The sequence below is a fragment of the Loxodonta africana genome, chromosome 1 (assembly GCF_030014295.1).
Source record: "Loxodonta africana isolate mLoxAfr1 chromosome 1, mLoxAfr1.hap2, whole genome shotgun sequence".
NCBI lineage: Eukaryota > Metazoa > Chordata > Mammalia > Proboscidea > Elephantidae > Loxodonta > Loxodonta africana.
Window position 1 is genome coordinate 240,906,464 of NC_087342.1, and position 14,469 is coordinate 240,920,932.

General features: G+C 44.5%; 1 protein-coding gene across 2 annotated transcripts in view; it reads right to left on the reverse strand.

The window, feature by feature from the left end:
- Positions 1 to 13,635, reverse strand: part of WDR27 (WD repeat domain 27) — a 133,739-nt gene extending 120,104 nt beyond the window's left edge. For both annotated transcript variants that reach the window (XM_064293376.1, XM_064293382.1), the window contains exon 1: positions 3,406 to 13,635. In XM_064293376.1, coding sequence (XP_064149446.1) covers positions 3,406 to 3,669 — 264 coding nt within the window. In that variant the 5' untranslated portion in view covers positions 3,670 to 13,635. The remainder of the gene's footprint in view (positions 1 to 3,405) is intronic.
- Between the last annotated feature and the right edge of the window lie 834 nt (positions 13,636 to 14,469).

Here is a 14,469-nt window from a genome sequence, read left to right on the forward strand (position 1 = left end):
GGGAACACTTTCTCTCGCTGTCGGCTCAGGAGGAAGGTCCTTGTCATCAGTCTTCCCTGGTCTGGGAGCATCTCAGTGTAGGAGCCTCAGGTCCAAAGGACGCGCTCTGCTCCCAGCACTGCTTCCTTGATGGTATGAGGTCCCCCTGTCTCTCTGTTCATTTCTCTTTTTTATACCTCAAAGAGGCTGGCTTAAAACACTACCTCATCTCGTAGACCTCATCAGTGTACCTGCCACTAATCCATCTTATCATATGACAGTGATAGGACTTACAACCTATAGGAAAGTCACATAAAATGGTGGACAATCACACAATACTGAGAATCATGGCTCAGCTAAGCTGACAGATATTTTGGGGGGACACGATACAATCCATGACAGGTACCACTACACTCGACCAACCAACTCAAACCCATTGCCCTCAAGTCGATTCTGACTCACAGTGACTCCACAGGGTTTCCAAGGCTATAAATCTGTACAGAAGCAGAGTGCCACATGTTTCTCCTGCAGAGCAGCTGGTGGTTTCGAACTGCTGACCTTTCAGTTAGCAGTCGGTCACTTTAGCCACTATGCCACCAGGGCTCCTTACACTCGAGAGGGGCTAAAATTAAAGAGATCAAATGCAGGTGAGGAAGTAGATCCACTGCAACTCCTACATACTATCTGAAGAAACACAGACTGTACAGCACTTTGGAAACCTGTCTGGCATCCTCTACTAACTAAACAATATACACACTGTACAACTCTGCAATTGCACAGACCTGCAGAATGAAAGACCTAAGAGTATGTTTGTAACAGTGTCGTTTGTAACAGCCAAAAAATGGGAACAAACCAAATGTCCTCCAGGAGTAGGATGAATAAAATGTGGATTACTCACAGGATGGAATACTATGTGGCAGTGAAAAAGAACAACAGGAATGGATTTCATAAACATAATGTGAATGGAATTGATGGAATATCAATTGAGATGTTCCAACAAATGGATGCAGCACTGGAGGTGCTCACTCTCCTATGCCAAGAAATATGGAAGACAGCTTCCTGGCCAACTGACTGGAAGAGATCCATATTTATGCCTATTCCCAAGAAAGGTTATCCCACTGAATGTGGAAATTATAGAAGGATATCATTAATAGCAGATGCAAGCAAAATTTTGCTGAAGATGATTCAAAAGTGGCTGCAGCAGTATATTGACAGGGAACTACCAGGAATCCAGGCCAGATTCAGAAGAGCACATGGAACCAGGGATATCATTGCTGGTATCAGATGGATCCTGGCTGAAAGCAGAGAACACCAGAAGGATGTTTACCTGTGTTTTATTGACTAAGCAAAGGCATTCGACTGTGTGGATCATAAAAAATTACGGACAACATTGAGAAGAATGGGAATTTCAGAACAGTCAGTTGTGCTCATGAGGCACCTGTACATAAATCAAGAGGCTGTTGTTTGGACAGAACAAGGGAATACTGAGTGGTTTAAAGTCAGGAAAGGTGTTCCTGAGGGTTGTATCCTTTCACCATACCTATTCAATCTATGTGCTGAGCAAAAAACCCGAGAAGCTGGACTATATGAAGAAGAATGGGGCATCAGGATTGGAGGAAGACTCATTAACAACCTGCATTATGCAGATGACACAACCTTGCTTGCTGAAAGTGAAGAGAACTTGAAGCACTTACTAATGAAGATCAAAGATCATAGCCTTCAGTATGGAGTGTACCTCAACATGAAGAAAACAAAAATCCTCACAACTGGACCAATAAGCCACATCACAATAAATGGAGATAAGACTAAAGTTGTCAAGGATTTCATTTTACTTGGATCCAAAATCAACACCCACGAAAGTAGCAGTCAAGAAATCAAAAGACACATTGCATTGGGCAAATCTGCTGCAAAAGGCCTCTTTAAAGTGTTGAAGAGCAAAGATGTCACCTTGAAGACTAAGGTGTGCCTGACCCAAGCCATGGTATTTTCAATCGCATCATATGCATGTGAAAGCTGGACAATGAATAAGGAAGGCCAAAGAAGAATTGATGCCTTTGAATTGTGGAGTTGGCAAAGAATATTGAATATACCATGGACTCCCAAAAGAACGAACAAATCTGTCTTGGAAGAAATACAACCTGAACGTTCCTTAGAAGCAAGGATGGCGAGACCGTGTCTTACATACTTTGGACATGTTGTCAGGAGGGATCAGTCCCTGGAGAAGGACATCATGCTTGGCAAAGCACAAGGTTGGCAGAAAAGAGGAAGACTCTCAACAAGGTGAATTAACACAGTGGCTGTAACAACGGGCTCAAGCATAACAACGATTTTAAGGACGGCGCAGGACTGGGCACTGTTTCATTCTGTTGTGCACAGGGTCACTATGAGTCGGAACCGACTCGATGGCACCTAACAACAACAACAACAACGTGAATGGGAGTAACCAGCCAAAAGAATGCATACCATAGGATTCCACAAAAATGAAGTTCAAACATAAGCAAAACTAACCTGTGGTATTGGAAATTAAGACAGTGTCCTGTGGGAGAGGAGGGTACTGACTGAGAGAGGCATAGCCTGGGTTACAGCTACCCACATGTATGTTCTCTTTGTGGTGACTCATTACAATGAACACTTGATACCTGGGACACTTTTTTCTAAGTACAATATACTTCATTTTTCCAAAAAGTTAGAGTGATCAAGCTGGAGATCTGAACTTAGGAGTCAATTATCAGTAAAGTTGTGCTGAAGAAATACATGAAATCTCTTAACTCAGGGAAAAAATCAAAGCCCTGGATTCCCCGTTGACTGTGATGAGCGGCTTCTACTACTAGTAGAGTGGCCTGCAGTAAGACTGAAGGCTAAAGAAAAATTCAAAGCAAAGGTAGCTGGTTCTTATGGCCTGTAATCACTACTCTCAAAATCCTAAAGCCCAAAAAAGAAGATAAAAATTATACTTGTAACAAAAAGTCTTAAGAAGATTTACTTTTCTATTTTGTACATCAAAAATGGTTTGCATTAAGAGTCTCCAGGTAATTGTACAAATCATGAAATAAGTGTCAGAATGAAAACTAACAATGTCTTTAAAGCTCTTTTCAGTTTGACATAAAAGATTCCACAACACACATAATAAACTTTCTTAAAGAATCATTGTATTAGAAAGTCGTGTCCAGATGAACATTTTACTGGCTCATGTTCTTACCGAAGGAGAATTGTTTTAAAATAAAATAATTCCAGACTGTTTATTTTCTAAATATCAAAATGTAATATAATGTTTTGTTTTGTTAACTTCTTTCTTCCATGGTGGTGGCTGAATCCTTCAAGCGGCAGTATCACCCAAACAGCATTAAAGGAAGGAAGGAAGGAAGGAGGACAAGGCCCTTTGTGTCACTAGGCTCAATGAGAAACGCATGCAACGTTTCAGAATACCTGGTCAGAAGGACTCCTGGCATTCCAAACACAAAGCTCATGTCCATTTAGAGGAAAGGCACAGTAAGGCTCACTGCAGGCCAGCTGAACGTGCGAGGCATATTCCGTGGATTCCACCACGTACTTTTCTGTAACTACATCCCCTACGCAGCCGTCACCACTGGAGACGTTTTGTGGTCCATCCATCTTCAATCTGACAGTGCAAAGTACATATGAATAGGACATAAGAGTCAATCTATTTAACAATCTATGTAATTTATTCATAATTACAGCATGATCGCACACACACAACACATCGTATCAACCTACTTACCCCTCCACCCCGAATAAAAACAACAACACAAGCAGTACGAGAGATCCCACACACAACTTTTTCCTTCGAATTCAACAGTGTGGGTTCAGGTACCAGGATCCTCACTCAATGTTCTGGGCCTGTTTGCACATCCGTGAAGTGGAGAATAACGACCTCACAGACTAAATGACAATATATAAGGTATTGGTCCAGTACTGGTACCGAATAAAGAGTTCAAAAGGTAGTTAGGCTGCTGAGTGAAAAACCCAGGTTTTGCTCAGAGTGACTTATTATAGCCAATAAAGAGGAAAATCAGAAAGATGCCTTTATTTCATTGTACAAGGAAAGGAGCAGTCAGGGTTGCTACCTCCAAGACTGCTAGCAGGAAGCTTGTGGAGGTGGGCTTTTACAGAGAGCAGACAAGGAAATGCAAATTCATCACAAATATTCAAGATTGAACTTTACACAGGTGCTCAGAGCTTGGGGATGACTACGCATTTTCTTTAGACAGGCGTTCGATCGCCAGGGTAGAGGAACAGGTTGATTTTCTTTCACTAGGATGCTAAGTCTCTGCCCAAAGGTGGGTTGAGGCCATCTACGGCCTCATTTGTGGTCATCTTGTCAAGGACAATTCGAGAAGAATGTGCAGCTTATCCTGCTCAATGTAGGGGGATAAACCAGAGCAGGTGTCTCTCAGAAGGGCTGGGCTCGGAGACTGCCTGCCTCTGTTACTGAAATTGATTACTATTATCCATGATTAAGATACGAAGTTATTTTCTAAGTTGACCAAAGCAAATTAGTTAGTTGATGGAAAACTGCAATATAAATCCAGGTCTTCTAACTGCTAATCTGGGGCTTTTTCAACTATTTCACAACATTCTATGCCATGAAAGCTAAATTACCTTGGATTATATAATCAGAGATTCACTAGCTATGCCTTATATGTATAAATTAATTAAAAAGTTGATACATTTAAGAATTTTATTCCATTTTCAGTTAATAACTTCATAATATGTAATCACTAATCCCAAGACCCATTTTGAAAACACAGCCAAGATGGTCTGCTGATAAACTGGATGGCTGAACAAAGGTAAGCAAAAGCCCTCACGACCTGGTCACACACAACACCTATGCACTGTGGCGAAATGAGTTCCTTTATCTGGCCTTTCTTCTTGGTTCTTTGGAAAAACAGCTTGAGAGATTCTCCCCTAAGCCCTGAGGAGAGTCACCTTTGCCCTAGTTTTCGACCCCAGAGGATGTGTTACTTTTGTCCAGGCTGACTGACACTTCCTGGGTAAGCTGTACACAACTTGCGGTTTGATACTTTTTGTCTGGCCCTGGGCTGCAGCCTGCCCTGTGATTGGTCTATTTTATGCATCTTGCAGGGACTGGTCAATGACTATGGAAATGAGGTGAGTTGTAGCCCTTCATGCTTACTATGCAAATGAACTGTCTGTGGCCAACGGAGACAGGATTGATCAGTCTGTGGCCCCCTGCTGGGTGAGGCCAAGTCTTGAAATTGACAAGAAGTTTTGTATATATGCAGCTGACCCCCACCCCCACCCCGGAGGTTTTAGACACAGAAAGAAGAAGGCATAAAGGAAGCAGGAGGAAGCAGAAAAGAGGAAAGGTAAGAGAGAAACAGAGAGAAAGAAGGCAAGGCACCTCTAAAAGAGCTGTAACCTGGGTCAAGGGCTGTAACAGAAGGGACCCAGCAGCAAAGACAGTAGTGACGGACAGCAGAGCCAAGAGGAGGCCTGTCCTGAGGGAGCTGAGAGGAGCCCTCCAAGGCCTAAAGGAGTTGAGAGAGCTGTCCTGCACTGAAGCAGGAGACTTTGCCTACATGCTTCCTGATCCTGAGTTGTAGAGCCTGTTGAACCTGATCCCAAGTTGTGCCAGTTGTGCCCTGTTACTTCCTTGATAAACCACTTAACTCTAAGTATGGTCTGTGAGTCCTGTGTAGCCACTGCAACAGATTATCAAGCTCAGAAAAGAGGTAGAGTCTGTGGGAGGGGCGGGTGGTGTCAGAGTTGGTAAAAGGTTGGAGAGTAGAGGTATGCCTGACGTCCACCTCATGGCAATCAGCCTTGGGCCGACCCTTGTCATCATCCCCCCAAAAGTTAGACAGGTTCTGACACTACACCAACCATTGCACACGTGGACTCAAAGGAAGGAGCCATTAACTCCCTTCACAGAGATCTGGAAAGGCTTCCTGGGAAAAGTAGCAATTAATATTGAGGAGGACGGTGGAGACAGTCAGCAGAGATAGGGGAGAGAGAGACGTGGGGAAGATGCTATGGATCACTGGGAAGCAGGCAGGACAGGCAAACAGCAGTAGACCAAGTAGACATATCTAAATGTATCTATCAATGGTTTTGAACAGAGGTGAGAAAATTATAGTTGCCATTTAGAAAAACTGGCTATTAATCTGGCAGTCATGTACAAGGTGGTCAGAATCAAGAGATACCCAGCCTGGGAGGAAAGACGGCTACTGCAATGGTCTGACTGCCAAACCTGAAAGCTCATCAGACTCTGCCTCAGCAGGCTTGAATGGAGAACCACTCAAACAATGGAAGATGATTACACAATCTTCAGCCACTCCCCTCAACTTCCCCTAGACTCTGCTTCCTATTCTATCTCCGTTTCCCTCCTGATAGCACAACTATGTCCCTGGTTCCCGAGTGGGTGTCAACTCCTTCCTTTGTTTGCCCTCACACCCATCAGTCACCAGCTTTATCCCTCCCTTCTTCAAGGCTCTTTCAAATGGGCTCGCACATGCAGGACAGAGCAAGATCAGGTAAATCCTAAAACCACAATCTGCCGTGGACACCCAGTGGATTATTTCCCTAAATCACCGTGGTTCTCTCTTCTTTGGGCAATAGACCCTCCTCAGGAAGGAAGCAGGTTGAGGATGAGTATCCTGAGGTCTCAAGGCTGGGGGAGCCTTATCCTGGCCTGGGCCCTGGGCAGAGGATGCTGGTCTGCAGGGGGAGCAAAGAAGTGAGAGGAGGAACACTACTTTTCCAGCATCTGGTTCCAGTCCTCCTGCCTTTGGATTTGGTGAGGATTCTCTTTTTTAAGCTCTCTGGGGCTTTTTAGGCTCTCTGTGATCTTCAAGAGTCTGAAATAATGGATGACCGTATTGCATTGCAATGGTGAAAATGAACAGTAAAGCACTCTAAGATAAAAAAGATATGGGATGCCGTCACACAGGCACCATCACAAGGAAACAACAGACGGGGCATGTCAAGGTGTCTGCTGACTGCAGGTACTGCCCCTTATGCAACACACCCCCTACAGTTCCCCTCGAGTCAACGGAACCACACTGTGTAAAGCCTCCTGTGCTGCCTCACATGCACAAGGAGACCACTGGGAAAAGGAGCACAAATGTGGAAACCAGGAATTGACACCATCTTTTCCTTATTTGCCCCTGGGTGGTGCAAATGGTTAACTGAATCAGTGGCTAACTCAAAGGCTGGAGGTTCGAGTCCACTCAGAGTTCCCTCGAAAGAAAGGCCTGATGATCTACATTCACGAAATCAGTCACTGAAAACCCTGTGGAGCAGTTCTCTCACACACGCAAGGTTGCCAGGAGTCGGAAATCAACTCCATGGTGACTGGGTGTGTTTTGTTTTGTCCTTATTTGGTCCAAAAACACTTGGCCCATATTGACTTAAAAAGCATTAGAATATTTATTGCCCCAGAGAATATGATGGTCACCTCCATTCCTTTATTTTAAAACAGGAGAATAATTACTGAAATGAATTCGGTTGTTGTTAGGTGCCATCCAGTCAGCCTGGACACATGGCAACTCCATGGACAACAGGAAGAAACACTGCGTGGTCTTGCACCATCCTCACAGTTCTCGCTATGTCTGGGCCCACTGTTGCAGCCATTGTGTCAATCTAACTCCTCAGGGTCTTCCTCATTTTCACTGACCCCCTGCTTTACAAGCATGATGTCCTTCTCCAGGGACATCATAACATGTCCAAAGTACACGAGACATAGTCTGGCCATCCTCGCTTCTAAGGAGCATTCTGGCCGTCTTTCTTCCAAGACAGATTTGTTTGTTCTTCTGGCAGTCCACGGTGTATTCCATATTCTTCGCCAACACCACAATTCGAAGGTGTCAATTCTTTTTTGGTCTTTCTTGTTCATTCTCCAGGTTTTGCACGCATGTGAGGTGACAGAAAATGCCATGGTTTGGAACAGGCACACCTTAGTCCTTGAAGTGACACCTTTGCTTTTTACCACTTTTAAGAGGTCTTTTGCAGCACATTTGCCCAATGCAATACATCATTTGGTTTCTTGACTGCTGCTTCCATGGCCACTGATTGTGGATCCAAGTAAAATGAAATCCTTAACAACTTCAATATTTTCTCCATCTATCATGTTACTTATTGGACCAGTTGTGAGGATTTTGGTTTTCTTTATGTTGATGTGTAATCCATACTGAAGGCGTGGTCTTTGATCTTCATCAGGAAGTGCTTCAAATCCTCTTCACTTTCAGCAAGCAGGGTTGTGTCATCTGCATAGCACAGGTTGTTAACAAGTCTTCCTCCAAATCTGATGCCCCATTCTTCATATGGTCCAGCTTCTTGGATTATTTGTTCAGCATACAGATTGAGTATGGTAAAGGATACAACCCTGACGTACATCCTTCCTGATTTTAAACCTCACAGCATCCCCTTGTTCTGTTCCAACAACAGCCTCTTTGTCTATGTAAGGGTTCTGCATGAGCAAAATTAAGTGTTCTAGAATTTCTATTCTTTAGCTATGATCCACACAGTCAAGCACCTTTGCATAGTCAATAAAACACAGATAAATATCTTTCTGGGGTAACCTGCTTTCAGCCAAAACCCATCTGACATCAGCAATGATATTCCTTGTTCTACGTCCTTTTCTGGAGCTGGCTTGAATTTCTGCAGTTCCCTGATAATGTACTGGTCCAACCATTTTTAAATTATCATCAGGAAAATTTTACTAGCATGTGATATTAACGAATTCTAGTTGTCCTGAAAGTAGAAAGCCTTCAATTCCTCTCAGTCCTGTGACACAGACTGTGAGCCATCATTTTCCCAGCACTCGGGGTGTACTGGTTCCTTTATTCTGTTTCTCGTACGCTCCAGTTTTTGCATCCGGCCAACAAAGGCTGGAGAAATGATGATGTAGGAAGGTGGGGGGAGGGGATCTAGAGAAAGTTCAAGTTTGTTCTTCCTGAAGGAAGAGCTTTCCCCCCACACTTGGAAAGATTTCCAGTCAGTTACTACTGCCCACTAGTGGCTGTGTCTGCACATGTGTCTTCATCCAAACTAAGGCACAAAATGGCGATCTTCTTTAAATTGTAGTAATTCGATTATTTCTGAAAATAAATTGGACCCACTTTATACTTTATGTCCCCATCCAACCATCCTCCCATCCATCCATGTCCAATAGAAGGCACCAAATATAATACAATACGTGAACTATGGCAAGATGGGGAAAAACAGTATTTCTTAAATAGCAACTAGAAAGTGTCTTTCACGTAATGTAAAAATAGAAGTGGAATGTTTTCTATAATTTCTTATACTACATAAAATTAATATAGATCTTGTTTTCATGTAGATACAATGCTAAGAATTAGGAAAGGAAAGCATTAAAAAATCTTCGTTGTTGTTAGTTACCAATGAGTCAGTTTTAACTCATGGTGACCTTATCAATGAAACGTTTGACAGTTCCTGCGCCATCTTCATGATCATTGCCATGTTTCAATCCATTATTGCAGCTACTGTGTCAATCCACTTCATTGAGGGTCTCCCTTGATTTTGCTGACCCTCTACTTAACCAAACATAATGTCCCTTCCTATCGATCAGTCTTTTCTGACGACTTGTCCAAAGTAAATTAGGTGAAGTCTCTCCATCTTGCGTCTAATAAACGCTCTTGTTGTATTTCTTCTAAGGGTAATTTGTTCGTTCTTCTGGCAGTCCATGGAATATTCAATATTCTTCACCAACACCACAATTCAAATATATCAATTCCTCTTCCGCCTTCCTTTTTTATTGCCCAGTATTTGCATGCGTTTGAGGCAATTAAAAAGACCAGGGCTTGGGTTAGGTGCACCTTAGTCCTCAAAGTGACACCTTTGCTTTCTAACATTTTAAAGAGGTCTTTTGCAGCAGATTTGGCCAATGCGATGCATTGTTTAATTTCTTGACTGCTGCTTCCATGGTTATTGGTTGTGGATCCAAGTAACGAATCCTTGACAACGTCAATTTTTTCTCTGTTTATCATGATGTTGCTTATTGGTCCAGTTGTAAGGATTTTTGTTTTATGTTGAGGTGTAATCCAAACTGAAGGCTGTGGCCTTTGATCTTCATCAGTAAGTGCTTCAAGTCCTCTTTACTTTCAGCAAGCAAGGTTGTGTCATCTGCATATCACGGGTTGTTAATAAGGTTTCCTCCAATCCTGATGCCCCATTCTTCTTCATATAGTCCAGCTTCTCAGATTATTTGCTCAGCATACAGGTTGAATAAGTACTGTGAAAGGGTACAACCCTGACACACACCTTTCCTGACTTTAGTAACGATAAGATGTACCAAAAAAAAAAAAAAAAAGGTTGTAAGCACAGTTCATCCTAACTCAAATATGTCGTAAGTGAGGGACTCCCTATAAACGTTAGCCCTTTTTTTAACCCAAAACCAAACCCAGTGCCGTCGAGTCAATTCCAACTCATAGCAACCCTATAGGACAGAGTAGAACTGCCCCATATAGTTTCCAAGGAGCGTCTGGCGGATCTGAACTGCCAACTCTTTGGTTAGCAGCTGTAGCTCTTAACCACTACACCACCACTACGCCCAAAATAAGGGTTTCCAGCCCTTATTTTGCTGCATGGTAATCCTCTAACCTGTCACTTGGTTACAACACTAAAGTCTGTCCACGTACTCACGGACTTCAGAATTCATTGCTCACGCAGTAGAGTCATTGCACACTCACATTTAAAATCAGAGGGAACTCGGGGGCTGTGAACTCAGAGGGTCCTTTGGCCCTGCATTCCAAACTCTGAGCAAAGTGTAAGCAAAGTCAGAAAGGCTGGGAAGTGGGCTCTCTGTGATTCTTTGGGAAGAGAACAGCAATCCTGGTGCACCCCACTTGTTTCCATGTCTGTGTTGTTTAAGAAAGCTTCCTGATCCTGGATGATAGTTAGACCTACAAACACTACAGAAAAATCCTCACAACTGCACCAATAAACAACATCATTATAAATGGAAAAAAAACTGAATTGTCAATGATTTCATCCTACTTGGATCAATAATCAACATTCACAGAAGCAGCAGTCAAGAAATCAGACAACGTATTATTTGAATCCATTGTTTCAGCTTTTATGTCCATCCATCTCATTGACGGTTTCCCTTGTTTTTCCTGCCCCTCTACCAAGCATAACGTCCTTTTACAGCAATTGGTTTTTCCTGATGATGTGTTCAAAGTAAGCAAGTCAAAGTCTTGCCATCTCCCTCCTGAGGAACGTTCTGGTTGTAATTTTTTTAGGACTGTTTTTTTTTTTCGTTCTTTTGCCAGTCCGCGAGGTATCTGATGTTCTTGACCAACGCCACCATTCTAACGCCTCAATCCTTCTGTCTTCCTTCTTCACTATTCAGCTTTCGTGTGCATGTATCGTTGCTGCTGCTGTGGTCATGTGCCTTCAAGTCAGCTCTGACTCACAGTGGCCGTATAGACACCAGAACGAAGCACTGCCTGGTCACGTGCCTTCAAGTCAGCTCTGACTCACAGTGACTGTACAGACAACAGAACGGAACACTGCCTGGTCATGTGCCTTCAAGTCAACTCTGACTCACGGTGGCCATATAGACAACAGAACGAAGCACTGCCTGGTCATGTGCCTTCAAGTCAGCTCTGACTCACAGTGGCCGTATAGACAACAGAACGAAGCACTGCCTGGTCATGTGCCTTCAAGTTAGCTCTGACTCACAGTGGCCATATAGACAACAGAACGAAGCACTGCCTGGTCATGTGCGATCCTCACAATTGTTGCTAAGTTTGAGTCCACTGTTGCAGTTCCTGTGTCAATCCATCCCTTAAGGGTCTTCCCCTTTTTCACTGACCTTCTACCTTACCAAGCATGATGTCCTTCTCCAGGGACTGATTCCTCCTGAAAACACGTCCAAAGTATGCAAAACGAAGTCTCACCAAACTGGCTTCTAAGGAACATTCTGGCTGCACTTCCTCCAAGACAGATTCGTTTGTTCTTCTGGCAGTCTGTGGTATATTCAGTACTCTTCACCAGCACAACAACTTGGATAATTCCTTTTTGGTCTTCCTTTTTCATTGTCAGCTTTTGCATATATATGAGGCAAGTGAAAATATCACAGCTTAGGTCAGGTACACCTTAGTCATCAAGGTGACATCTTTGCTTTTTAGCACTTTAAAGAGATCTTTTGAACCAGATTTGCCAAATATGACAAACAAACTCACAACAGCAACATGAAAGGTTAGATGAAAAGCTATGCTTTAAGGTCAGTCATTGATTATTTAACTTATTTTTCAAGAAATGTTGCATAAAATCATACATATCCACAAGTTATTTTTTAAATCCTATTCTGACCCTCTTTCCACTGAGATATATAAGCCTTAAAAAATCTTTCTTCTCCAGAGTATTCCTTTTTTTTTTTTTTTAGTCAAGAGTGCTGCCCAACCCACAAATAAAATCAACCAATTCCTATCATTGGCTTAATATTGCTTTTATTTTAACAACATGCATAGGAATAAGTCTACAGGATAAACTAATTTTTTATTATATTTAGTACTACGTTAGCAGTTCAAGCAAATGCAGGGAGAAGGCACTGAGAGCTACTTTTGTTTTAAAATTAAGTCAATAAACACAAAGTAGGTGGTACCTTAGATAAACTGAAGACTAATACTTTTCTTACCAATGCAGAAGCAGTATATATAAATTGTAGAAAATTGAAAAATATACACAAAATATATATATATATATGTTCTCTGCTCCTCAAGAGGCACTGCTGTTAAAACAGTATATTTCCATCTGGATCTTTTCTCGTGTGTTTGTGTGTGTGTGTGTGTTTTCAGAAAGAGAAATTCACTCCTTTCTGATTGGAAAAGATCAAAATCCCTCTTTGAATAACTAAGCAAACCAGAATTGTGCCATTTTGCTGAGTTAGGAAAGCATGATGTGAATAGTTAGGTGGCAACCTGAGCTCACATTGCAAGATGACAAATGCCAGTGCAACTGAAGTACTCATGATGATTTACTTTATAGCAGCTAGAAGAGAGACACTCCTACACTGTCCAGGACAGGAGAGAGGTCTAATTCTAACTGTCCTGAGGACTGGAGTTAAAAAGAAAAAAAAACCCAGTGCCATCGAGTCGATTCCGACTCATAGCGACCCTATAGGACAGAGTAGAACTGCCCTATGGAGTTTCCAAGGAGCGCCTAGGCGTATTTGAACTGCCGAGCCCTTGGTTAGCATCCGTGGCACTTAACCGCTACGCCACCAGGGTTTCCAGGAATGGAGTAGTTAGTATAAAACTGAGCAGCGGCTGGCAACAGGTGTGGGAACACACGGAACGATACCGAGGCATTTCCACGTCTTTGTGTCTTTTCCTAAGTTATTAAATAATTTTTAAAAGCAAAAACTACTTTTTTATATTTCGCTGTTTCAATTAAATTTAAAAACAAAACAAATGAATTCTGTAGCCCTTTCTGCTAGACAGGGCTGCTGAGCTTCATAGAACTTCCCTTGGCCCCCTGAGAAAGTACTACCCACAGCCAGAGGCTGCTGCTTTTACAGGCTTTTCCGTTGCCAGGCATTTGAAAGGCTAAGACCTGTCCCTGTGGCACTCTGCTCCCGCACCCGCTGACCACCAACTCGGGGGCCGCCAGCGGACACTGCGCAGGGGATGGGGGGGTGGGGAGAGGGCACCGACCATGAGGGCGTCCACGTTCCACGGAGGGGGGTGGAGGGAAAGGGGGGGCCGGCGGGGTACCGAGGGGGGCGCAGGAGGGCAGAAGGGGGTCCACTGAGGAGTGCAGTAGGGGGTGGGCCGGGAGTTTGGGGGGGCGCAGGAGGGTGCGAGGAAGACAGGCTGGGGTGTGGAACGAGGTGCTGAAGGGCCAAGGGGGGCGGCCCCGGGGCGTGAGGGGGGCGGACCGAGGGTCAGAGGAGGAGCATGGGAGACACAGAGGGCGGAGGGACGGGCCTGGCAGCCCAAGGGAGGCACAGGGGACAAAGGGGGGCATGGGGGGGCAGGGGAGTCAAGGGGGGCGGAGGGGGGTGCGCCCACCGCCCTACCTGTCCGGACGACGGCCCACTCGCAGCGGGCCCAGGGTGCAGCCCCGAGAGCCAACCTCGTTCCTGCCGGGCTCACACCTGCCCGGGAACACTGGATCTGTACGGGGAGCGGGGGGACGGGCGGGGGTCTGGCCTGCTGGGCTGCCAGGCGCCGACCGCGGCCCTGGAGCCTGACCTCAGACTCCCGACCGGGACTCTGACCCTGGACCCCGATCCCGGACCTTCGACCCCCAACCTGGACCACGACCCCTGACCCTGACCTTCGGACTCCGACCCTCGACCCTGGAACCCGACCCCAGCCTGTGCCCCGGCTCACAACCCTCGACACCGGACCCGGTAGCCGGGACCCCGTACCCGGGGTTTCCTGCGACTCCGCCTCCGTTGCAGTGTATCCCGGGTTACGGGCCTAGTCCATCTTCTCGCGATAGCCGGAAACCCGGCCCCTACCGCTTCTCGCGAGAGCT